We start from the raw sequence: 25,955 nt of genomic DNA on the forward strand, positions 1-25,955 counted from the left end.
TGCAAAATGCCTGTTACTTAAGTATAAATACTGATTTACTGAGAACAGCGTTTCACTTCTGTGTTGTGTTGGTCAGATAATAAAGACGCCGTGACACCAGGAGCTCTTTATAGTTGTAGTAGTAGTAGTTTTAAATGCCAGTTCATTGAAATCAATATACTGGCAGGTTGGGATAGACATTATAACATTTAGAAAACAAAAAAATAAACAAAACAATATGAGAAATAATGGGATGGATTAGGATAATAAATCAGCCAAAAGAAATGACAACCACCTCTCCCACAGGATAATTGTACAAAAGGGGAGAGGGGATTTATAGTAGGGAGTTTGGAGGTTCTCCCAGTCAAAATAAAGTGTAACCAGATCAATTTTGTGTAATTATAACAACCAGAGAACAAGATATAGAGGTATATAATGACCCTTGCTTCATTTTCCTATGTTTGCCAACAGATGGCGCTGTTATGTAGCTGACCAAAGTGTCTTTGTGCCTGATAAAATGTTTAGTTTCACATGAGGTCCTGCCATGTTACATTATATAATGTTATATATATTATAATGTATGGGATTTTTTAATGGCAGTTTTTCTGGATTATATCACAAAAAAGTAAAAACGATATTTTATAAAATATTTCTCTTTTAAATGTTAAATGGGGGTGTAGTTGTATGTATGCACGTTGAATGCATTTAACCCCTTTTTCACCTGCCATGTTACATAATATAATGTTATATATTATAATGTATGGGATTTGTCTGATGTTGAATGAATTTAACCCTTTCACAAAAAAGTAAAAAAAAAAAAATGCTGTGATATTTTTTATATAATATTTTTTCTTTTAAATGTTAAATCCTTGCATATTATTTTTTTCCATTCATTCTTGCAGAGCACATTATTACTATGGGGGTGCAGTGCATCAGGCTTATGTTGAATGCATTTAACCCCTTTTCACCTATATAAAGTATAAAGTATATAAACATAAAAAAAAAAAGCTTATTAAAACACCTATAGGAGGCAAAAAAACTTCAAAGTTACCTATATATGCGTGCAATCAGGCAGAGGGCAAAGCAGAGCAAAGCAAAAACAAGATCTTCAGAATAGCAATTTTACCGGTTGACGTAAGAGGTTGGGTCTGGTTGTCCTGGCAACCAATTGGCACTGAAGTGTGGTGGAGCAGAGCCTCGTTGGCCCCGCCCCCTGTACAAATACCCCTATGGCTTTGACGTCAATACACGTCAACCGGAGAGAACATGATGCCTCTCTCTCTCTCTCCCTCTCCCTCTCTCTCTCTCTCTCTCTGTCTGCAAGTCAACTCGTGTGTGTGCTATGCTGAGCTCTGGTAGCTGATAGACGTATAGCTGAAATATTATAGCTCTATTGTACTGGTGTGTGACAGCAAATGGCCTGTTTTGTATCGCCGCTGTGACGTTGGAGAGAGAGAGAGTGTCGCCACGGTAACTAGTTTTAATGGACATGCCTGGAGCTGTGGCGGTGGCGGCAGGAGGAGAAGAAGCGGCGGCTTCGGCGGGTGGTTTGTTTTCCTCTCGTCTTTATCTGTAAAGCTGCTGGAGCAAAAAAAAAACAAAAAACGCTTTTGCTCGTCTACCTCCTCTACTTGGTCCCCAGTGAGAACAGCATGGTCATGGCTGACACTAGTGTCCAGAAACCGCTGCTCCGAGGTCCCGTCCGAGTGGGCTTCTACGACATCGAGCGCACTTTAGGAAAGGGCAATTTCGCCGTCGTGAAGCTGGCTCGACACCGCATAACCAAGACCGAGGTGAGTGTATAAACTAGTTAGCCTACAAGCTAACTTATGCTACTGTTCCGCTGAGGAGTTACATAACTTTTTATGAACTAGTTGACACCCCCAGATGCCGAAATGCTGTCCACATGGTGCACTAAATAGAAACTTGGGATCAGGTAACTGTGGTTACTTGGCTTGCTCCAGTGCAGTGCAGAGCAACAGCTGGTGAATACCTGCAGGTACAGGACTCACTGCATGTTTTTCACCCCCTCTTCCTCCCATCAGCTACTGCCAGTAAGAGGTCTGACCACCAGTGCTGCTGGGAAACTGTAAACATGCTTTCTTTCCTGTGCCAGATCAGCATCATACACCTGCACACTCCTTTTTGGTAATGACCCCAGACAGTGACACAGTGTTCCCACTCTCTAGTAGTCTGGCTGGCTGTAAACATCAGCAGTATCTGGGGCATGCATGTATGTATGTATGCCATGCAGCATGGGGGTCGGTGGTCCCACATTATGTAATCCAAATAATGATTTTGTGGGTTTTCTTGTGCCAGCAGTGCCCGAGAGCTCTCTGTGTGTGAGGAGCAGGATTTGCCAGCCAGAAGAGCTCTGTAATTGGAAAGCAAAGTGTGTTCTGCATGCATGCATGCAAGCAGACTGCAATCCACTGACTGGCTCTGGGGTCTCCACTTAGTTTGATATGTTAAAAAACACTGCACACTCTGGGGGCGATGCAGCGTGAGCGCTGAAGGAACAGGGCTTGGATTTGTCTAATAGTTTTATTATGTCATCTCTCTACAGAGAGGCCTTTCTTGATCGGTACCACTGAGTGCCATGGCTTTTCTATTGTAATGACAGACACACAGGGAGTTAAAGAGTGTCCAGTCTGTGTGTGAAGAAGACAGAGGGAGTGATTTGAAAAATAGTCACAGTTGCACACTTTGATCTTTGACCTCACAGAGCCTCCAACTGTTTGTATGTGAGCAATCGTGCTGTACAGAAAAACAAAGATTTGCATCATCCAGATGAAGCCAATTGTAGGTTTAATGAATAACAAAGGCTAGGGATTCACACCGATACTGGATCGGATATCGGGCCACTGACTCAAATAGCTGGATTGGGTATCGGTGATAATAGGGCTGATCTATTCAATTCAATTCTATGTTTATATACTATATACATTATATACTGGAATTTGAATTATTGTTCAAGTTTTGACCAATTTGTTGCTGCATTAAAAAGGTTAACAGTTGAATTGTAATTCCTGTTGATTTTGAAGATTTTTTTTACCAAGTTGTTGGTGTACGATTTATTATTTTAATGATAAATAACAATTCAGTAAATTTATATCGGTGTATTTATTTGTTACATTTTGTTTTACAAAGTTAGGAAAGCAATGTTTAAGTCAAGCCTGATGTTGCCTTACACATAAAATAATGATCCCAGTCACTTCCACACAGTGACGCATACAGCTCATTAATTAAACACTGGTATCAGATCAGTTCTCGGTATCGGCCGATACCCAAAGCCCAGGTATCATTATCGCTATCGGGACTGAAAAAGTCGGATCGGTGCATCCCTAAATAAGGCAGGGCTGTCATCGCGTTAATCTGGTTATTAGAGCCTGTGAAGTGGTGGCGCAGAGTTAGTCTAGCCAGGTAATCTGCAACCGTGTGACACTGATGTGAATGCAGGTTTTAATTTCAGGCAAACACTACACCAGGTGATTTCACTAAGTGGCTGCACCTCTCACCTCAGCCGGTGTGGTATTTGGGTTGGATGAAAAACATGCATGTTGTTGCTGGTTTTCAGGCCACTGGTTTTCCTAGAGGTCACCCAGCCAGCCAGCTCTGGTCGCTACAGAGAGAGCCACTGCAGCTGCTTGGCTCTGCCAGGCCCATGACCAGAGCGAGGCTGTTTGTTGAAGTGGCCAAGGTCAGCTGGAGAGGCAGCCCATCAACTTTAATGTGATGCCATCTGCCTTGTGAATTTGTCAGGGCAAATGAGATGTTATCTGGGAGTGTGTGTGTAAAGAAAAGCAGAGTTTAATGACGCATGAAACAGCAGATTTGATGCGCATATTCCTAGACAGGTGTACCTGTGTGCATAACCTACTTTTTCTACTCATGGCTCCTGCGTGTTATACTGACCCATTCATCCCATTATGTACATACTGCAGCTTGTGGGTTCACATAGTGCTGGCTCATTCCCATGTGGGTCCTGCCTGTCAGCTCAGTGGGTCGTACATTTATCCGTCTCTGATCGCAGCATTGTCCTGCCTTTTCTGCTCTCATTACTTAATGTATGAGCTAAATCTCCCCTAACTCATTGTCCTCAAATGACCTTGTGCCAACAGAGTACACCAGACGTCATTATGTGTGTGTGTGTGTGTGTGTGTTAGTGTTGTTGACAATGTAATCAGTTGGTTGGCTCAGATCTTTTCATGCTAAGTACCCTGTAATCCAGTAGGCCAGCGATTTTATATTTCATGCCCTAGAGGTCTCGACTTGTAGCTCGAGTGCCATTAAAAGATTTAGATTTCTTCATAAGATTTGATGCCAGATTGCATACCTGCCTGTACTGTGGGTAGGGAGGTGATAATGGAGAGTGTTAAACACATCGAAACACCCATTACCGCATCAGTAAGTGCTAACTACAGATATGCTAAATAGGATTAAACTGTGTGTCAGTGGGATGGAGGAGTCTGACTTCACTTTAAGATTACAACCAAACATAAGGCTTTGACACTGCAGGAATACCAAACAATACAGGGTAATCTAACAGAAACCGTTGGACTTGGCTCACAACACGATGTGACGTCAGTTGCCAGGCAAATACACGCAATCACAAATTCCTGCCAAAATACTTTGAAACATGAACAGGGTAGTTCTGCTGTTTATCTGATTATCGTCAAGATGGAGCATGAAATGATTGTCACTGGTTTCCAGAGGACAAACCTGGGTCACAGACAGTAATATAAAGTGCTTTGTAATGTTTTGGCTTCCGATAAACCTTCAAACTCATGGATCTATTAATGAAACCCGCCTTCCTGGATCCTGTTTTATTATCTCACATAAGGTCTGCAGATAACAATTATTTTCAATATTGATTTCCCAATTTCCCAAAAGCCCAAGTGGACATACTCAAATAAGTTGATTTCGCCGACCAAAGCCAAAGATTTTATAGAAGAAAACCGTCAAATATTTACATGTACAAATTTGGAACCAGATGCTTTTGGGGGGCATTTTTGCTTTAAAAAATGTATCAAAATAGTTGCAGATTAATTTTTCTGTTAATCAACTAATCCATTAAACGACTGATCATTTCAGCTCAAGTCTCACTGTCACCTGAAACAACACAGCCCCTTACAGTTTAAAGCTGCAACAGTTAATCGATTTATCGATTAGTTATCAACTATTAAATTAATCGGCAACTATTTTGATAATCGATTAACTGGTTTGAGTAATAGTAAGTTTTTTTTAAGATAAAAAGTAAAAATTCTCAGATTTCAGCTTCTTAGATGTGAATATTTTCTGGTTTCTTTACTCCTCTGTGACAGTAAACTGAATATCTTTGAGTTGTGGACAAAACAAGACATTTGAGGATGTCATCTTGGGCTTTGGGAAACAGATCGACATTTTTCACCATTTTTTGTCATTTTATAGATCAAACAACGAATCGATTAATCAAGAAAATAATCGACAGATTAATCAGCAATGAAAATAAATAATTGTTAGTTGCAGCCCTAGTCTGAATGGTCCAAAAGCCAAAGATGTTCAGTTTATCATAGAAGACAAAGAAAACCAGCAAATATTTACAGTAAAAAAGCTGGAACCAGATACTTGTTTTGGCATTTTTGCTTTTAAAAAAATCTATCAAAGTAGTTGGTGATACATTTTCTGTTGATCAACTAATCGATTAAATGACTGATCATTTCAGCTCAAGTCTCTCTCAGCACCTGAAACAACACAGCCCCTTACAGTTCTTTTAACGCAGTCCTGTTTTCGGTCTCTCAGTAAGAGTTTTCTAACTTCATCTAACAGTGGTGCAATTGCTGAGAGGGGAACCGGGGTCTCCTGTTGTTTACTCCTCCAGCTTGGCTCCCAGACGCTTGGAAACACTTCAGATCACACTGATGAAATGTTGTTTATGAGACAGTCTGAAGGAGAGATGTTAATATTACCTTGTTACCCACCGGACATCATTAATCAAAGCCAAAGAGTGTTGAAGTTGTGAGTGTGCGATTTACACATGTACGTGTTAATGTGTATGTGTGTGTGTATCCAACGAGGCCCGTGTTTGCCTCTGCTGTACCTTCATGTGATATTTCATCTCGGCCCCAATTTTTAAGAGTGTTTATGAAGGTCTTCAGCACGAGCTGTATTTAAGTATTTATCTTGCGTCTCAGACGCAGTTCTCTGAAAAGAACACACTGTCTCCTTTTTGCTTCTTGGAGAATATTAAATTGCTGTCTCTACTAGTGTATATGTGAGTGTGTTTCTTGTTAACCATCAACTCTTGTGAGCCCTAACAATGATTCTATTGTATACTGTTGAGAAACTGACGGTTGTATTGTTCTGCAGGTGGCCATCAAGATCATCGACAAGACCCAACTGGATGCTGTCAATCTGGAGAAGATCTACAGAGAAGTTCAGATCATGAAGATGCTGGACCATCCCCACATCATCAAGCTGTACCAGGTGAGCCTCTATCTTCAGTTATCTACAGTCGTTCAATGTCTTTTGACTACCTAAGATGCAAGATGTGGACAAAATTAATATTTTTAGTGGTGCTGATTTCCTCTCTTTTACTGATTTAGACAACAGTACATCAGGATTTTATCGGGGTTGTTGTGTATTTTTTAATCCATCTGTAATCTGTCTATCTTTGTAAATTGTTATTCCCCATGTTGTAACATTGTGTGAAGATATTTCTTGATTTCTTCTTGTTTTTTGCCTCTTGTCAATCAAGAGATTTTCAGGAGATTTATTTATGTCTCGGGTGCTTCGATCTAACTTTTTCTTTGACACTTCCCATCACAACTGCTTGCAGTCTGTCACTGTAATTGTAGCAGTGATGTTGGAAGAATGTCACCACACTGTATATATTTACTCTAAACTAATTTGTTTAACACACACACACACACACAACCTTGACACTTATAAAAAGTTTTTTTTTAATTTAATAAAAGCTGTAATGTCTCTTCCATAAGTCTGAATAAGGGCTGGGCAATATGGCCAAATCTTCTATTATAATATAAGTCATTTCTAGGGCTGTGAATAGATTAAATATTTGATCTCAACTCATCGCATGATTGTTCATAGTTAATCGTTGATTAATTGCAAATTAATTGCACATTTTGTATCTGTTCAAAATGTGCCTTGAAGGGAGATTTGTTAAGTATTTAATACTTTTATCAACAAGGGAGTAGGCAAATATGCTTGCTTTATGCAAATGTATATATGTATTTTTTTATTAAAAATCAATTAACCAGAAACCTTCACAGGTACCTGGTTTGTAATTTGTGGTTTCTAACAATGTTGTGGACAGAAAGAAAGCAGCCGTTCATTGGAAATATACAGCAGTAAAGACATTGTCATTTTGTCATTGAAACTATCCTGAGCTAATCTTGGGTTTGACGTGGTTGCTCGGTCAGTCAGCCATGTTTATTAATTTGAAAATAATTGCCCAGAATTCATTGAAAAGTAGTCTGATTTAAGACAGGTTTAACTAGACAGGGTTGTGCAACAGATTAATCTGAAGTCTGAGTTACATGTAAGCCAGTCTATCTTTGTGAAACCAGCCCCTGGTCAAAGAAGGCCCCTCGGCAGGGGCGATAATGTAATATGTAATAAACATTGCAGCGGGGGCCAATGTAACATCTGTTGAGGGGGCCTTGAATCAGCCGAGCCTCTCTGGCTAATCTGTGAACAAATCAGTTTCGTGGAGCAGAATTCTCCGCTGCTCCTTGTTGATCTTCTCTCTTGGTTCTTTAGCAGTCGGGGTGTTGAAGCGCAGGACCAATCCAGGTCATTTTCTAATGCATTAGCAAACAACTGCTGCCTAGCAGAACCTGCCACCCCTGGATAGTTTAAGATATGAGAGCATAGGTAATGACTGACTAACATTTGGCACTGTATGCATCTGTGTGTGCTCTGCACCATGTGAAGGTGCTTCTGGTATGAAACTAAATGATGTCATAGTGGTTGAAGATTATATAAAATAAATGTTTTATTATTGTACTGGGACATCAGGCTCTATTTTAGGCTGAGTTTTAAAATCAGATTTTGGTCTTTTTCACATCCACAGTTTTTATTGACTTACAAAAATCTAATTTAAACCAGAATGGATTCATTGCTTGTTGAAAACAATTATTAATTCTTGTCAGTGCCCCTGACCTTATGGGACCTCCAAAAAGTATTTATTTGAATGTGGGGACACAGTGTTGTGTTTATTTGCACAATGATTTAGCTAAAAAGAAGCGGTCTGCAGTTTCCTAGAAGTTTCTTTTAAGGATGTTGTATTATCTGATGTGTATTGAACTTAAGGGCTCTATTTTTGTAGCTCGACAACAACTACTACAAGCAATGTTACAGCAAGAACAGGGTCCTTTGGTATTTCTCTGCTTATTACAAGCTGATGGGAGTTCCATGCAGATGAATTAGTGCAAAGCAAGTTTTTGCCACATGTTGAGGTTGGTTATCTGAGCACTAGGTCAGTTTTATGAGTTTCACTAATTTAATAATTTGGTGATTCTAGAAGTAAAGAGCAAACTTAATAGTTGACAGAAATCACAGCATCTGCAGACTAATGCTGAATCAAGTGCGGTAACATTAATATTCAGTTCATAGTTACAAAATCACACAGTTAATGGTGAATTCTGGTCTTGTTCTCATTCACATAGGGCCTTTCTCAGGGAAGACATTTTGTCAAGTCATAGAAGGAAAACCACAAGCTGTGTTGTCATACTAACATGCTACCCATAAGAGTATGTGGTGCGTTCCAACTGCGTAGTGTGTGAATTTTGTGTATGTGAGAAATGCCCGATGTATACTAGATTAGCAAGAATTTCTGAGTGAGACGTGAGTTTACTGGACATAATCAACCATCCCAAAATGCATTGCTGCTCTTCAGACTGTCCAGTGGCAGACTGCGAAGGTTTAAATAATTAACTGTTGTATAAAATAACTTCAAATGATGGCGAGTGACATTAAGGTACAGTTAAGAGGAAAAGCATAGAAGCTCACATATCAACCCTATCTCCTTTTTCCTGGATCACGGTCGCACTTTTAAGCAGTTTTAAACACGTGGTTAATGTTGTAAATTGAAACAAAACACTAAAAAACGCAACAAAAATACTTGGTTAAATCATCATGATTAAACTAAGTGAACGCAGACTTTCAGTTTCATACAGGACATGAACACCAGTCTTCTGGGCAAAAGTCCGGTCACTGTTAGTCCATCCACCACCCCAACCTCCTCCGTACGCGGACCTCCGGAGACCATCATTACAAACGTATTTGTGATACGTCTTAACAAACTTAATCTGCAACAACATATGTCCCTCGAAACGTAATTCACAATGCAGTTTTGTTGCATGGCAATGTATTTTTTAGGGGAACAGGCTACACATATATAATGTACTGTACTGTAGAAAACATTTAATAATTCTAATTTGCCTTAAAATAATACTGGAAAATATTAAGTTGAGTAGAAGAGGTAATGTTGATTTACATCTGTGATAAAAAAAAAAAATTGAATTCAACAAATCAATTCAATTCATCAAATTTTCATCTGGTATGTGATGCAGAGAAGACATATTGCTTGAGTTTACTTCAGTGTGAACAGTCTGCTGGTAATGTCACACTTAATTGTTAATTTAGTATGCAATTTCAAACAGACCCATAGTCTCTGTCTCTTATCCGAAAATATATTGTACACAATGACTTTCTTTCCAATCTGTAAACTGAAAAGATCTATCTCTATCATGGTTAATTTTGAAAATTTATTTTTAATTGTGAGATGATTTCATGCAGCAGAAATGTGCTTTAATTTCTTAAAGCCAAGAATAAAATAATCTGGCTGTGTGGGGGTCTTTACACTGGTGCTATTGAAATAGATATGATATGTGCTAAAAGCATTTTTTAATAGAAATAAATCCCATAAATGTCACTTCCCTCATGCGACTGTGTCCTGTTTCACACCATGAGGTCCGCTGTCTGGCACAAAATAGCCTAACCGCCAATAACTCCAAGATTTTGGTGATTCAGTTGTATTACATAAGCCTTCGAGTTCCCGTTAGTTTGTTTAGGGAAAGTAAATGAGTGTTCGTCATCATTACACAACCATGTGGCACCGTTCCAGCTCTCTGCTGTGTTATTTTGGTGTGAATCATTATTTCCAACGGCCCATCCATCCAATCAGCTTGGGTCAATTAGTGATTTCCTTTCTAGTTTCATAAACTGCGGCCCAAAGGGAACTCACACAGACAACCCAACTGTGGTCCCCACTCTAGTTTGTCATGTGTTGTGTGGCCTCTTCGCTATTGACCCCAGTGTGCTGTCATTTTCTTCATCTTTTAGGCTTCTTTTGCATCTCACCATCCTCTGACAACAGTCAAAAAATTACCACTGGATATTGTTTTAATTATTATAATTAAATTACAAAACCACTCTCTGTCTATCAGTACTTCCGTTACAAAACAAGTGCTCCATTTGAACATCAATCATGTTACAGGAAATGCTTGAATAAATTGAGGATATTGGATGAATCATGACCCTAATTCGATATCCTCAACACAACAATTAATACCCACGCTGTTAAAACCATTAAAACAATTACGTTTAGATTCATAAATTATTCAATTCCAGTCTTGTATTAAAAAATTAAACAGTCTAGCAATACAGCATGTGATTCACCACGGGGACTACAGCTGCTCTTCCTCATGGCCTCATATTCAGAAGGGATCAGTCAAAAATGTTTAGACAGTTGAAGAATGTTTAGATGGTTTTCAAACCTTCTCATCGGCAGTGTCAGACGCCATGAAGAGCTAAACACAAAGTGCAGCTTGCATCTCTTGGTATCTGGAATTCAGACTGTGAATTCACTTCTATTACGATTTATTACATGACAGAGATCTGGCTTCAGTTATTTCTCCCATAGCAGTTATTCACAACCGCCATAGCAGTTATTCACAACTGCTATGGGGGAAAGGCTATATACTGTATACTGTGTATTTAATGTATTATCTCCGCTGTATTGAAGTGGTGTAGTGTTGATTATCGATGGTGCAGGAAGGCTTTTACTGTTAAGCAGCTGCAGGCATCCTGTTTACCCTACAGTACTTCACTTCATACAAACGCATGAGACATCATATTGGCTTGATATCTGGCTTTGCAAGTAGAGCTTGGTATCAATACCTTTTTTGGTACCAACGGAAATTCGTCCGTAGCACAGAGTATTGACTGAATTGACTGAACCGTCATGTATCAAAAATCTGGCGGCGAATCTGTAAAATTAAGCTTGTCTCATTTGTTGATAGGACAGTTCCTGATTAAAATGATAATTATTTCAATTTAATGTATTTTATTTTGGCAAAATTTGTGTGCAGCTGCTTGTGTTTTGACTACATTTAACATTTGTGAACTTTGGCTTCTTTTGTTGAATGGAAAAAGTGTCTTGAAGAAAATGTTTTTGATTTCCGAAGTAATATATCAAAAAAGTGTTTTTGGTATCTGTGATGTAGAACATCAACCTGCAAAAGGATTGCACAAAACTGACTCAGTTACATATTGATGTTGTCCCTGAATAAAGTAAAACTAAATAAAAAGTTCACACAATTCTGATTAAGATGATGATCGTCGCCGGAGCTTTCTCTGACGACTTTACTGCACTGGCGTGCGTATGCTTGCAGCTGAGCTCGCCGCATCTCCCCGCCCCCCAGGAGCGCTCTCTTTCAAGTCGTCCCGAACTTTTTTGGACTTAAATCCTTTCTCAGAACACCGAGTTTGCTTTTTTTTTATCTTTATTTAACTATTCTTGGACGCGTCTTAGGATTTTCCACCCTAGCTTCCACCATACTCCTAGCTGCTGCTCCATCACGGTCTACCTGCGTTTTCTTTTTAGTAGTTTATCAATTCGTGGCACTACTGTACACAGTTTGAAAAAAACTACAACCGCCATAGTTCATGTAGGTTACGGACATAACAGTGACCGTCTGTGGGCAACACCAAAATAATGTTTCCCAGCGATCAGTATTTAATGAATTCTTTTAGGCTATAACTCATTAAAACTCAAGTTTAGACAAATTTTTTGGGACAAACGGGACAAGATTCGGGATTCGGGACGACTGCCCATTATTCAGGATTGTCCCGAATCTTTCGGGTCATCTGGTCACCCTAGATGATAAAGCTGAAAATGCTGCCCAAATTAACTGCTGTGTCTCCCTGACTTTTGCCCAACGCTTTCCAGAACGGTATATAAAACATGTGAAGGAACAGCTAATAGATCCACGACAGACGACATGAGCTAGTGAGCATGCAGCTGACTGTAAGAACAACAAACAGTAGAAAGATATCCACCATAAATTGAAAATATAGCTCTCTCGTGGTGGATATTTTATCTTGTCAAACACAGGCGTAACTTATAACATTAATAATGGCTGCATTCCACTCAGGTGTGCCGGTGCCAGGGCCCTGCTATTGTTGATGCTGGTTTACTGGCACTCCTGAATGAACCAGAGCCATCGGTAATACTATTAGTTACACCTGTGCTTTTCCTGCTGTGACAAGTCAAAATGTCCGCTGTGAGAAAGGTTTATTTCCCAGATTAGATGCTGTATTGGCTCATAATGCGACTTGTTTTGATTGATGAATTAAACTCGGGTATACAGTAGGTGCTCAGTATCGTTCAATCAGTTGTATTAGAGAGGACAAAATGTGTTTATTACACAACCAGGGCCAACCAAAAAAAAAAAAAGCTGGCTTTCATTTCCTAAATCCATGAATCGGTCAGTGTAACAGATGGAAAATTGATCATAAACAATGAGCGTGGGATTTCTAGTGTGAACGTCTGGCTCGCTGTGTCTGATTCATCCTCCCCTCTCCATCTGATTCTCCCCTCCGCATTTAATTCTATTCATCTCCTGAGTGTTTCTGCTTCTAAATCGGTTCTCCTCCTCCTACACAACACAGCGCCGTGTGAGGGCTGAAAGGTTTTAAGTACCATTCAGATATACTCGGCAACACCAACCGTCCACCTCCATTCCCTTACATGGATGCCATATTTAGACCCTAGGCCATTCATGCATTTTGTTTTTGCTCTGTGGATGCCAGACGAACCACGGAGAAAACCATGTGGATAATTGTGTAATATTTGGGTCATTTGTATCTGTTGTTACAGTTTTCTTTTTCCTAATTCTTTCTTGTTGCAGGAGACTGTTAAATGATCTGATGATATTGCTATTGAAAAGTGGTCGACTGTATGTATTCACTCTCCCACTCTTCTCTCCCCCTCCCTCGGCCCCCTGTTCCTTCGTCCTCTCCCTCTCTCAGGTGATGGAGACGAAGAACATGCTTTACTTAGTCACGGAGTATGCCAAGAATGGGGAGATCTTCGGTGAGTGATCTTTTCAAGTACAAGATCAATCTGACCTCATCTGTATCTTAAAAACCATTGCCCCACCCAGTTCATACACATCTTCCCCATATCAGTTGCACAAAAATCTGCACTGTTGCGTCAGTAATGTTTTTGACAAACAAGGAAGTATCAAAGTCTTATTGAGTTTGCGTTGCTCTCACTCTTATCCCGGCCTCAATCTCAAAGGTCACATGGTTGTAGGAATGATCCTGATGTGGCCCTGGTCATGTGCTGCTAGTGATTGCAGCGCTAAATGTGCTGACACCGCTCACTTGTCGTATAAAATGACATCACTGAGGGCCTGTGAAGGCCGCAGAGAGGCAGCCTCAAAGAGAAAAAGATTGATTTATTGCCGTTTGTGGGGCAGAATCACTTTCTGCTCGCTGGTTTACTACTCAGATTATGCAAGTCTACTTTCTACATGCCGGCCAACAACGTCATTCCTCCATTTTCACTGACCGTTACATGACACTTGGAATTAATTCAGAACACTGTCTGTTGAACTTTTGCTCTACTTTTAACTTAAACTTTGAGCTGTTTCAGAGCAGATCTGCAAAAAGTAGCAATAAAAAAGGCCCGTCTTTTAAGCCACCATTTCACAAACGCATTTCCTTGGTCAGGTACAGCTGTTAGTTTAGTTTAGTTTACTTTTATTTGGACTATGCAAACAGCATTATAACCGATAACAGAAGTGAAACATGTGACAGAGTCAAGAAACTGTAGGTTTATAAAATGGACCTTTCCCCAAGTCAAGAGTTTAAATAATATGTGAGAAAAACATGAATTTACAAAATAAAATACACACAAAGACAAATAACAAGAAGGAAATCCTCACATTGCAAAGCTGGAACAAGGGAATGTTTGACAGTTTTGCTCAAGAAATGACTAACATGATTACTCAATTATTTAAATGTTTGCCAGATAATTTGCTGTTGATCAACATATCGATTAATCATCTAAAGAGGTTGGGTCAAGAGGAGAACACCACGAAACAAGCTGACAGCATGAAAACTTTATTCTTCATTTTCCAAAATGTAATGGACACATAAAACGGTATTCTGAAATTCACAATATCAACAGTGAACACTCCAAAGGCAGTCGCCAAATAGATGTCACATAAACAAAGCATCTACGATTTATTCTGGCTGCCTGAAGGTCTTTCATAATGATTTTTAAAAAGGACCAGATGTTGCAGTTTTGACGGAAGCAGATCACAGAGAAAAAATCACACCGTGCCTTGTTAATTTTGGACCTTTGGGACAGAAAAAAGAATTCCTTCGGTTTAGACAATAATTTCCAGTTAGTCATTTACCAGGTTTTTAAGAGACAAAATCGAACCTATAAGGAAGCAGGAAATATAAACATAATACATGTATCCAAGTGGACAATCTGAACTAAGGTACAATAATGACTTTTTACCATAGAAGTGGTTTTACACACTGCTTTAGAGTAGAGCACAAATAAAGACACATGCACTGGAAAGGACAGACAAGTCAGAATAGTACATGAAGATAAGAAATTATCTTAGTCTGCCATAGCACCACATGTGCTTTATCGCTACTTCACACTCACGTCATACGCACTCAATGTACAATGTGTGCACTCTGCGATCTCAATCCAGTTTATTGGACATTAGCCCAAAGAGAGCGTGTTTATTGCACTTTTTAAAAATTATGAATATTTATTAAATATCTCAGGATTTCGTTTTCAAAAGCAAGGGCGCATTTATAGCACTTTTAAAAAATTATTAATATTTATCAAATATGTCAGGATTACGTTTTTCAAAAGCTGGCTCTGAACATGCAGACATGAACTAAACCATACATGCAAATATTTCAAGAATTTATAACAAGTATAGACTTGTCTGATGTGGATAACCTGCAAGTGGATCATGATCTACATAGATTATTGGCCTCACCTATTCGTCAGTCTGAGAATGTTTGCACTCAGCCTACTTCCAGACACAGTAGCCGAGAGGATTACTCTGGCATAGTGTACAGTAAACTTAATAGTCGTGTCTGTCTGTCTGTCTGTCTGACTGTGTGTGTGTGTGTGTGTGTGCATTTGGTTTGTGTCTATGTGTGTGTCTTTGTAATTCTGAGGCCAGTGTTCCACTTGTGATGTTGACTCAGCAGCAGCAACTCCTGCTCCTGTGACCTAGAGAGAGCTGTGAAGCAGACACAAGAAAAAAATGAATGAGAAAAGAGCGTGGTTAAAAATAAGAAGGAAGTACAGAAGTGCACCGAGATGAAACGGAAAGACTCATCTGTATCTGTACATGTGTTACAGCCACTACAGCTAATTGTGGTTAGACCAAGCAGCAGCTTCTGTTTGCCTCACTGTACAGTACACTCTTAAAGGGATATAAGAAACAAAGCACCGACACTCACAGATAAATGGTCTTTTTTTGTTTATCGTGGGGGAAAACAAATGCGTTTCAGCTAGAAGCCATCATCAGTGTTCTAGCTGAAATATGTTCGTTTTTTGCCCACAATAACCAAAGAAAGACCCTTTATCTCTGAGTGCCGGTGCTTTGTTTCTTCTGCCACTTTGCACTATATCTTACAGGAATAGTTCAACATTGTTGTTAAATGCTTATTTGCTTTCATGCAGAGAATTAAATGAGAAAATCGATACTATTCTCATATTTGTCTGATAAATATGAAGCTACATCCAGGAAAAGCTAGTTTAGCTTAGCATAAACACTGGAAGTAGTAGGAAACAGCTAGCCTGACTCAGTCCACAGAAAAACTGTCGCTAAGGTTCTCTATATATCATTGCCGAGCCGGCCATGCGTGCCTTTTAGTGCATGTGCTCGCATGTGAGCGTGCCCCACTGGCTAGCTCAAGGCCGCCGCTCTGCACTGCTCTCTTTAGGCGGTTACATTTGATAACGTCATCGCGGAAGCGTAGCGCCCACCCTCCTTTTCCCCCTCAGGTAAACACTGTTAGCTTTGTCAGCACTGTTGCTGTTGTTAGCACTGTTAGTGCCGTTAGCTGTGAGCCAATGGCTCAGCCGTCGGCATGTTGAGAGCCATGCGAAGTCAATAAAAATACAGTAGTGTCTAGAAGGGAACCAGCAAACAAGGGAAACTCTCGCGAGATTAAGGTTAGGCATTGATCTTAAATGGTTAAGGTTAGGCAATGACCTTGAATGGTTAAGGTAAGGTATTGACCTTGAATAGTTAAGGTTAGGATAGGTCGTCGGGCAGTGGGTCTCACAAGAGTTTTTGCAGATCTCAGATCACATTTCGTAATTTGCGGGTTCCCTTCTAGACACAAACTAAAAATACTCCCAATCTAGCACCTTTAACAGACATTTATGAGAGCTTTATTGAGATTCTCATTTAACTTTAGGCAAGAAAGTGTATTTCCCAAAATGTCAGACTATTCCTTTGAACCAGTCATCATTGGTCAACCTCATTTTCCATACCCCATAGATTTTCTCATGGATGATCTCACGGTATTATAAAACCATTGTGTCCTGATTCATCAGACCCCTCTGCCCTGATTGCACAATGTAATGTAGTTATGTAAGACGTTTATATGTCATCATCAGCTGCAGCAGTAGCAGCTTTGACTAAGCCGGGCAGACAGCGGCTGGTAGCTGCTGCTCTAAATGAGTATTACAGTATTCAATCTCACAAAATTGAACAATCATTTCTGATTTCCAAAATTTCTGGAGATGTCCTTCGGTCATGATGCACTCAGAGAAATGGATAAGCTGCCGAGCCAGATCTCCAGCCTCTTCCTCCACTATCGCCCTCCAGAGAGTTGCCTCCGCTTTTCTGACGTGATGAATTTCTCAGGTCTGCTCCTGGCCATAGGTTACAAAGAGCGGAAGATGTGTGAAGTTGTTGTGGATGCTCAGCATCCTACTCTGTTACAGCGAATCAGTGAGACAATGGATGAGCCACCGATTCTCTCTTCAGACCAAACCGTAAATGGGGTTGTGGAGGAGCAGGAGGGGTAGCGTATGTGTGTGCGTCTGGAGCCGCACAGACAAAGAAGCGGAGCTGGGTTTGGCACAAGGAGGCGGAGAGTGATGGGTTCATTCTCGCAAAAGGGGTGGGTGGGCACAGTAATGGGCACAGCAGAGGCATCCATGCCAGCTTGTTGACGTGCCTTTGTGTCTGTCTGTCTGTCAGTCAGCCTGCCGCTCCACAGCCTGCCTCAACACCGCAGTATGGATCAAACCTGGAAATTGGGTCAACCACAAATAAATCGTAGTTGCAGAGAGGAGAGCAGAGGCAGGAGGGGAGAGGAAGCAGAAGAGAATAGAGGCGAGAGCAGGGGACATCCATTTGAATTTGGAAGGTGATGGGAAAATGTAGGGCATGCATATTTAAGAAAGCACTGCTGGAGAGAGGGGAGTATTATAGCTGGCAGTGAGTAGAATCACTCATGCAGATCTCTTGTCTGACTGATGGAGAGGGAATGAGACAAGGAGACTTCAAAAGAAATACTCAGGCTGATTTTTGAGACACATTCTTATTTACTTAGGCTGTCAATTTCTATTTCGTCATAAACCATCCTTCATATTTTTACCGGGTGAGTTTTCGGCACATCTGTCAGCCGCCAGGGCGTGGCTGCTTTGACTTTGATGACCAGTATAGATGAAATGTATGACTAACCAAATTCCTGAGGATAAAGTTAATATCTACCTTTCTTGGTGATGCTTGAAGGGAGCAGATTACCTCCCTTGTTAATATTTACATAATGGGTTTTCAGTTGAGTGACATGCAGCATCTTACATGGCAGCTTTCAAGGATCCACCTGCTGAAGGAAAATGTTGTGCCAGAATAAACCTGACAGGTCTTTCTATGTTTGAGCTGAGGTAATTGTGCTCATCTTCCTCAGTGATAGCAGACATTTGGAAACAGGGTAGTAGTAGTAATAAATAAATCAGAACATGTTTAAACAATGTGATGTTTTTTCAGATGTCTGCACCTGCACAAAACATCAATCCTACAGTATAATAGGTAAACTGAACTGAATAGGTAAACAGAGCTATAGCCAACCAAAACTTTTGTCTTAACATGCCATTTAATTCTCTATTAATATTTCTTAACCACCTCCCTTGTTACTTTACTGGCTTATGGTTGTCTTCTGCATTCACATCATATTGTATGAAGCTGAATACCAAAGAAAATGAATCGGCGGGCGTTGACATTAATCATCCAGTAATGGAAAGCTAGCAAGTTTCATGTCCTCTACATGATCTTATATGTTAAACATCTTCAAGCGTCAGAACACAGAAAGTGTGTTTATTAAGTGGAGTATCTTTAATACTAAAGTATACTACTTGAAGGTTGGGAGTGTACGGTCCTGCCTTCACTCACTGTTGTACTATTACACTCAAACTAGACATAATGGGATATAACATACGTTGATAGAGTCTTATTTTCACTTAGAAAAATATGCTCTGACACCTATTGAGGACAGAAGTCGGTCCCTCTGTGAGTTTTTAGTGTCCAACAAATATGTTTGATTAGTACTATGATTTATTTTATAGGTCATTTATATGCCTGCCTCCTCAAATACCCTAAATATAAAGCAACATGCAAAATATTAACCCCTAAATGCACTATTATTCCCAGTATTTATTCCTGAGTTTAATCCAAAATAAACCTTGACTTCCAAAAGTGGCACTCGGAGAACTGGGGATACCAAGCTTGCAGCGGCACAGATGTCACTCACAAAAATGCCCCTGAACTGAGCCCATGAGGTAGCTATACCCCTGGTGGAATCAGCCCACAGCCCCCGCAGAAGCTGCAATCCACCTCTTACATGACACAAAATGACTGGTTACCCTTCCAAAATCCCTTAGTCCTGTCCGAATAGATGAGACCAAGTGAATTAAGTCGCCTATTGCTCTCTTTGGCTAAAGGCGGGGTGTAAAAGGCTAGCAGCTCCAGTGTAGGACAGCTATAAAAAGACTCACTGACCTGCCACTTAGGGTGTAAGATCACCTTCCCATAGTCAGGGGTGCATGCACAGACAAAGCATATAATTCCCTTATCTGTTTGGCTGATGTCAATGCCAGCAACAGGATAGTTTTAAGAGAAAGCGCCTTTAAGTTTGCACACTCCAAGGGCTCAAAAGACAACCTTAGAGTCCCTAGAAGGAACTTAAGGTGTACGTGCAGGCTGCAGGCCCACAGGCTCCCTTCATAAACCTCAATATCAGGGAGTGTTGACGTACTGGCGTATTACCAAAGTCCACATGGCTGAATTTGCAGCCAAATAATAGTGGAAAGCCCGACCCTTGTCTGGCAAATCCTGTTTGAAGCATCATAATCATTAAAGATCAGTGACAGAACTCTGAATCTCTCAAACACGCAGCACTTGTCATCTTGCGATGAGGGCCAGTTGATAGCCAACCTGACTGTTTCCTGCTTGCACACCTCATCCAGATCAACCTCACGGGGTGCAGGCTGTGCCTCCCTGCTGAAGGAACTGCCGGGCTTATCCCTGGTTTTGGAGGCTGCAACAGGACTGGCATCTGTAAGTGATGACTGGGCATGCTTTACTCCCATACATGCAATGCAGAGGGGGTGAGGGTCCTTCCACCGAGATGGTAAAACCAAAAGCAGCTGGGCAAGGGCGTGACACAACATCCTTAACCTTACCACCAACATTCCCCTGAGAGGATACAGTGGTCGCCATTGTAGCAAATGAGGAACCTTGACAGCTAGCAGTAGCTACGAACACACAAGCTCACCTTGACGTGTTGGCTTGTCAGTTAAAGCAGTATGAACCAGATATAAGTCCACCGCTAGGAAAATAAATGTATATCCCGACACCAGTTCAGCTGCGTCGGTGAACAGTTAAGTGGAAAATCCAGAAGTCAGGACAGCTGAGGACCTCAAATGATCCTCACAGGGAAGAAAGCAAGAATTTGGTATTTGGGGCAACATAACCCATGAGTTCTAGGAAAAACAAATTGTTTTTTTATTTGAATACCTCTTGAATGAAGACTTATCCCATGGAAGATCTTTGGCAGGATATAACTTGGATGAAAGGGCAGTGTTCAGCTCCAACTGGCTCCAGCCCAATTTAACCCCCCGAGGGTGTCGGTATTAAATCAGCACCAACATCTATCAACGCGTTCATAGACGTGACTTTAATGTGGCTGCTGTATTTAAGTGGTTTGGGTATCAGTTACTGATGTGGAAACAGAGTGTGTGTTTGCCCCTTGTCCTCTACACACACACACACACACTCCCCATGCCTGCCCAACGGTGTTATCTGAAGTCCAGCCAGAGGTCTGGCCAACAAGCCAGTTTGTACCCATGATGTTTGTCCCCTCCAAACCTGAGCAGCTGTTAAGAGACTTCGGTCATCACCCAGCTCTCAGCAGAAGTGGAACACAGTGGTTGTTGAGCTGTTCCCTAATACCCCCATGATTCATACTTGTTCTGCTCGTTTTCCCAGAATGCCTCTCTGCATGCCTCACTGTGCTGAGGTCCTGGCCCTCGCCAACATTGTATCAGTGGATTACTCATCCCTCCACTGGGGCAACATACCGCATCGTGTGCATTTGTGTGTATGTGTGTTGCTGCGCAGTGTTGATTGCTCAACAGTAATGGCTTGTTTTTCAAGTGCTACTGTAGAATAAGCTTCAGCAACACAGTGCTGCTGTTCATAAAGAATTAAGATTAGTTGTGTTGTTAAGCATTTGGTTTGTTGAGCATTTCAGTGTTTAAAGTGTTAAGTCAGTCAAGCAGGATTCTTTTTAGAGCTGAAACCAGTCATTGATTAATTATGTAGTCAATAGACAGAAAATCAATCGGCAACAGTTACACATATCAGTACCCTTAAAGTGATACCAATACCATGAGTACTTCATTTGATGCCCATCATGTGAATGGAAGCTGTGTGTGTCCCACTGGCTAGCTCACAAAGCTGTTTGTTCCCTCCACTCCCCAGCTCAAAGCCGCTCCAGGCCGCTCCAGGCCGCTCCACTCAAATCGCTTCAAAAACTAAAAGAAAGATGCGTTGTATTTTATTTAGGGCTGTAGGCTACCAAATGTCATTTTTTTTAACACTTGAAGCTTCTATTGAGGTTTTCGGATGAAGCTTCGAATGTCTTATCATCATATTTTATGATGACATCACCCTGAAAAAATCCCTCGAAGAAAATTATTACATGAGCCAAAGTAATTTTTTTATTAAATCAACTTTCTTAATAAATAACTTGTCAGTTTCGTTTGATTGCTGCTAGACCGCTCCGTTAATACAGGGGCGTCCTTTGTGTGCGGCAAGTGGGAGATAAGATAGTATTTTTACCGCAGTGAAAATGTTTTCGAATGGCTAAAAGCCAAAGAATATGGATTAAAGCAGAATATTTTCGTTAGATAAAAACAACAAACAATCATTTTGGAAAAGATTACATCTATCTTTTTTTAATGAATGTTGACTTTTGGACTTGTGTGTGTTTGGATCACACGAGCTGAAACAATCCTACGCAGCCGCTGTGTGCAATACACAGATACGTTCTGTGTCGGGCTCGCTCGGGCATGCTTCGAACTCATGGTGTGAGCGGTACCGGAGTGAAATTGGAGCGGGAGATAAAGCGACGCTACAACTTTTTTTTTTAAATCTACTCTGCACTACATCCAAAATCCTTCCGCTCACGTTCACTGCTCGCTTGCGCTCCACTCCACTTGCATGCTTTGACAAATTTATTTCTAGATCTGGGCACAAAAATGATTGATTGCAGGTATTGTTTGACTGGAGAAGTTTCGATACTTCTTAGTACTGCGTCATTTCGGTAATAATGAATTAATCTGTTAAGTTTTTAAGCCAAAAGGCCATTAATGTACTGGTTCTTGCTTTGTTGTCATCTATAGTAGTAAACTGAATACCATTGGGTTATGAACTGTTAAATTGGACCAAACAATCAGTATGAATTGGGATGGCCATTTTCTTCACTTTAAAGACCAAATGATTAATCAAGAAAATGATTTGCAGTTAAATTGATAATGAAACCTAGTTGCAGCCCTAGATGAACTCCATGATGTTCCCCTATAAGAGAAAAAATGCCTGTTTAAGTGTGTTAATGTTTTAGTCAGATGCAGTCAGACAACAGGATCAGGCAATGCTCGAATCGAACTAGTTTGTGCAAATTGTTGCCGTTTGACTGTCCAACAAGTGTATCGGTTGAAGCATATTGAGACCAAGAAAGGGAGAGGTTTGATCCCAGAACGGTCCTGTTCTCCTCACAGGTGCATACTTGGACCTCCTCGACACATTCCCCTCCCCAGTGTGTTTTTTGATTAGCAGCGTTGCATGAAAGCTGCCCTGGTCACTGAATTGCGTCTTCTGTGGAATTTGCCAGCCACTATCTAATCAGGTTTTCTCACTCTTGTCAGATGTTAGCAATCAACCATGCTGCTGACGACAGAGCAGCATCATCTCCCTGAACCTTAATAGTGCAGCTTATGGCCTTTAGTCATTTTTATTGTACAGTCTTTGTCCCAACACGCAGGTGACCCTTTGGCCAACCCTGAGTTGAAACAATACAGAGTTGTTAAGATGAGGTGTTTACGACGTGATGCATTTCGCTGGCCTCAGGACATATGCTGCTCTACTTTAAATAGCCTATTTCATGTTGCGTTGATGGCACTATGTTTTTGATGTTAGTTGGCTGTGAAATTGGCTTAGTATGTCTTCTCTGTGCATCTTGACAGGGGCCTAGTTTTAAAAATTCTGTCAGTGATCTTATCTTAACATAAATTTGTGTCCACCAGGGAAATCAAAGCAATACTATGTGTTAAAAAAAAAAAAGGGAAAAGATATATGGTATTTCTAACAAATGCAAAGACGATGCAAAAAGTTGTTTTTAATATCTCGAGCAATTTAAGCTGCAGGTCCCCATCTGCTTTGTGATTATAAAAATGCTCCTTTGTGAGACTGACCTTGTGGATCTTCAGATAATTGCATTCCTTTATATTTTGCACACTCTGTTTGCTCGTATAGGAAGTTTTGTTGGCTGGGTTTGTTGTGGTTGTTGTGCATTGTCGTCAGGTTTGGTCCGTGGTCTGTCTCCATGCCAGCTGGAAGCAAAGCCAACACAGAGTGCGCTGTCTTGTTTGCCACAGAGTGTGAATTGAGGAGTTAGCAAGCTATCTGGACGGAGAGGTGTGAAGAGGAACCCTGCCGACAGCAACAAACACCACACTTCCCAAAGTTCACAGGGCTGCAAAAAATCATACATCCTGTAGAATAGTCTGTCAGCCAACATTGCGAAAATTAGTGAGTGTGAAAGGTTAGAAAAAACAGTGAGAGCAGACAATGAGAGAAAGGTCAGAGATCTGGATACTTGGAGAAAGAAGACAGTAAAATAAATGACTTTAGCCCCCCGCAGACTGCATAGACTTTCATGTGTCTTTCTAAACAACCACAAACTCAGTCTCTCTTAAAGTGTAACTTCGGTATTTTTCAACCTTTTGTGTCTAAGTGACTAATGGGGACAAAATTATTTGAAATCGGTCCAGTATTGAAGGATAAAACCGCAGACTGCAGCTGCGACACAACAAACTGCCCGGCTGGCACTCACGTTTCCTCCGTTTTCTTCTGGCAACACGTCACCTTGCGATATTTCAGAACGAGACTTCTCCTTGAGTGAAACTCTTTCCATAATGTCAGACACTTGTAATAACAATCAGAAGAAGAATAAATACTTTATTGATCCCAGATGAGAAATTCAATTAATTCAGAGCCTGTTATGGCAAAAAACAAGCACTTTTAGTGGACGTAAATGGCAGTGCCAGCTTGCCCCAATAGCACCATATTGTAGCCCGTGAGCAGCTGCCGTCTACAGCGCTCTCCCTCAACACTGGACCAATTTCAGAAGGTGTTGTCCCTATTAGTCAGTTAGACACAAAAACATGGGAAAATAGGATCCAGGTTGAAAAATACCGAAGTTACCCTTTAATGCTCTGTGCACAGCTTTTGCTCAGCAGATAAACAGATAAATCCGATACTTTTGTTTCTCATTGGGAACCCAGGTTTGTATTTACGCTGGTGTCTTGATTTCACCCACTAATTGTCGAGTGTGTTTGTAAGTCTGTGTGTGTGCACTGCAATCAGACACTGCCTACCTCCCACTAACCCCTCAACTCCACACCCAGTTCCAAATAATGTGGACATAATGTAGCAGAAGAGCAGTTCTCAGAAATCTCATCCTCCCCTCTCCTCCTCCGGCTATGACAACACAGTTCCTCCACTGTCAACCGCTGCCTACTCACACATGCACACACACACGGGGTTAGCACAGGGTTTCCGAAGAAAAATTACGTCGTACATCTTGCACTGAATCACCTTTAAAGCATGTTGTAATGTAGAGCAGCTGTAAACTGCTATTGGCACCAGGTCTACACCTCATCAAAAGTAAATTATTCTTCCAACCATCAACCACCAACACTTTGTACAGTTGAAAAGAATGCAGGGGTGTTTCATTCCACCAAGAGACGTCTTGTATTTGAAAGACCCGAAGCAGCATCATGTTATATAAGTCAGTATATAATACTATCTGCATATACTTCTAACAAGACACATCACCTCTCTCCTCTGTCTTTGTTTTTCTCTCTCTCTCTGGCTGCAGACTACCTGGCGAAGCACGGCCGCCTCAGTGAGCTGGAGGCCAGGAGGAAGTTCTGGCAGATCCTGTCAGCGGTGGAGTATTGTCACAACCGCAACATCGTCCACAGGGACCTGAAGGCGGAGAATCTGCTGCTGGACGGCCACATGAACATCAAGATTGCAGGTACCATAATAACGACGTAATGCAGGAGAACCCATAAACTCATTGATGGATGAGAAACACAGCTGTCGGCATGGAATTGTTTAGTTTTGATCCATTGCCTGCCATGATCTCAGTGCCGGCGTAGCTCAGAAATGTCTTAACTACCTGCCCGGGCCATTTGCACAGTGTTGAGAAGTGGTCAGAGGTTGCTCGCGAGATAGCTGTTAGCTGAAAGATGCCAGGACAGACGTCTTAAAAGTCTCAGCAAGAATCAAAAGGCTTGTGCCACCTTTTCTAAACTTATGATCAGAGGAGATCAAACATCTCTCCCCAGTGACCCCTAGCTTTAATTTTGAAGTGGAAACATTAAAGATGGTGGACGAAAAGAGGAATAGACCCGGAGGTAGAGATTTGAGACTAAGCTGGAGGTCTGTAGTACAAGCTTCAAAGTGTGATTATAAAGCAACTGGCATTTAGAGGTAGCTAGTGAGAATGTCACCCTACCGCTGTTTCCCGGAGTGGAGGAGGGGGAATGGGAGGGAAGAGTTTGGGTTTAATTGGAGGAGGAGAGGAGGTGATAAATTCGATTTGCTACTTTGGAGACAGAGTAGCGTGCGAGAGGACGAAGGGAGAATGATGAGAAACGATGCATAGCAGGGTGGCATGGCTGCAGCTGTGACAATGCTCTGAAAGAGGCCGAGGTTTATCTTAGGCTTTAGTCAGAGCTGATACTGAAATCCACCCAAGGTGAGTTGATCGCATGAGGACGGCTAAAAATACAGGTGTGAAAAGATACCAGACACACTGAGTGTGAACGTGTGCTA

At 41.1% G+C, this 25,955-nt stretch overlaps 1 protein-coding gene across 1 annotated transcript in view; it reads left to right on the forward strand.

Annotated features, from left to right (window-relative positions):
* The first annotated feature begins 1,222 nt into the window (after positions 1-1,222).
* The window catches only part of sik2b (salt-inducible kinase 2b), a 51,683-nt gene continuing 26,950 nt past the window's right edge, over positions 1,223-25,955 (forward strand). The window contains exons 1-4 of the mRNA XM_074642039.1: positions 1,223-1,772; positions 6,328-6,444; positions 13,297-13,360; positions 24,991-25,152. Of these exons, the coding sequence (XP_074498140.1) occupies positions 1,632-1,772; positions 6,328-6,444; positions 13,297-13,360; positions 24,991-25,152 (484 nt within the window). The 5' untranslated portion in view covers positions 1,223-1,631. The remainder of the gene's footprint in view (positions 1,773-6,327; positions 6,445-13,296; positions 13,361-24,990; positions 25,153-25,955) is intronic.

Source organism: Sebastes fasciatus, chromosome 7 (assembly GCF_043250625.1).
Source record: "Sebastes fasciatus isolate fSebFas1 chromosome 7, fSebFas1.pri, whole genome shotgun sequence".
Taxonomy (NCBI): Eukaryota; Metazoa; Chordata; class Actinopteri; order Perciformes; family Sebastidae; genus Sebastes; species Sebastes fasciatus.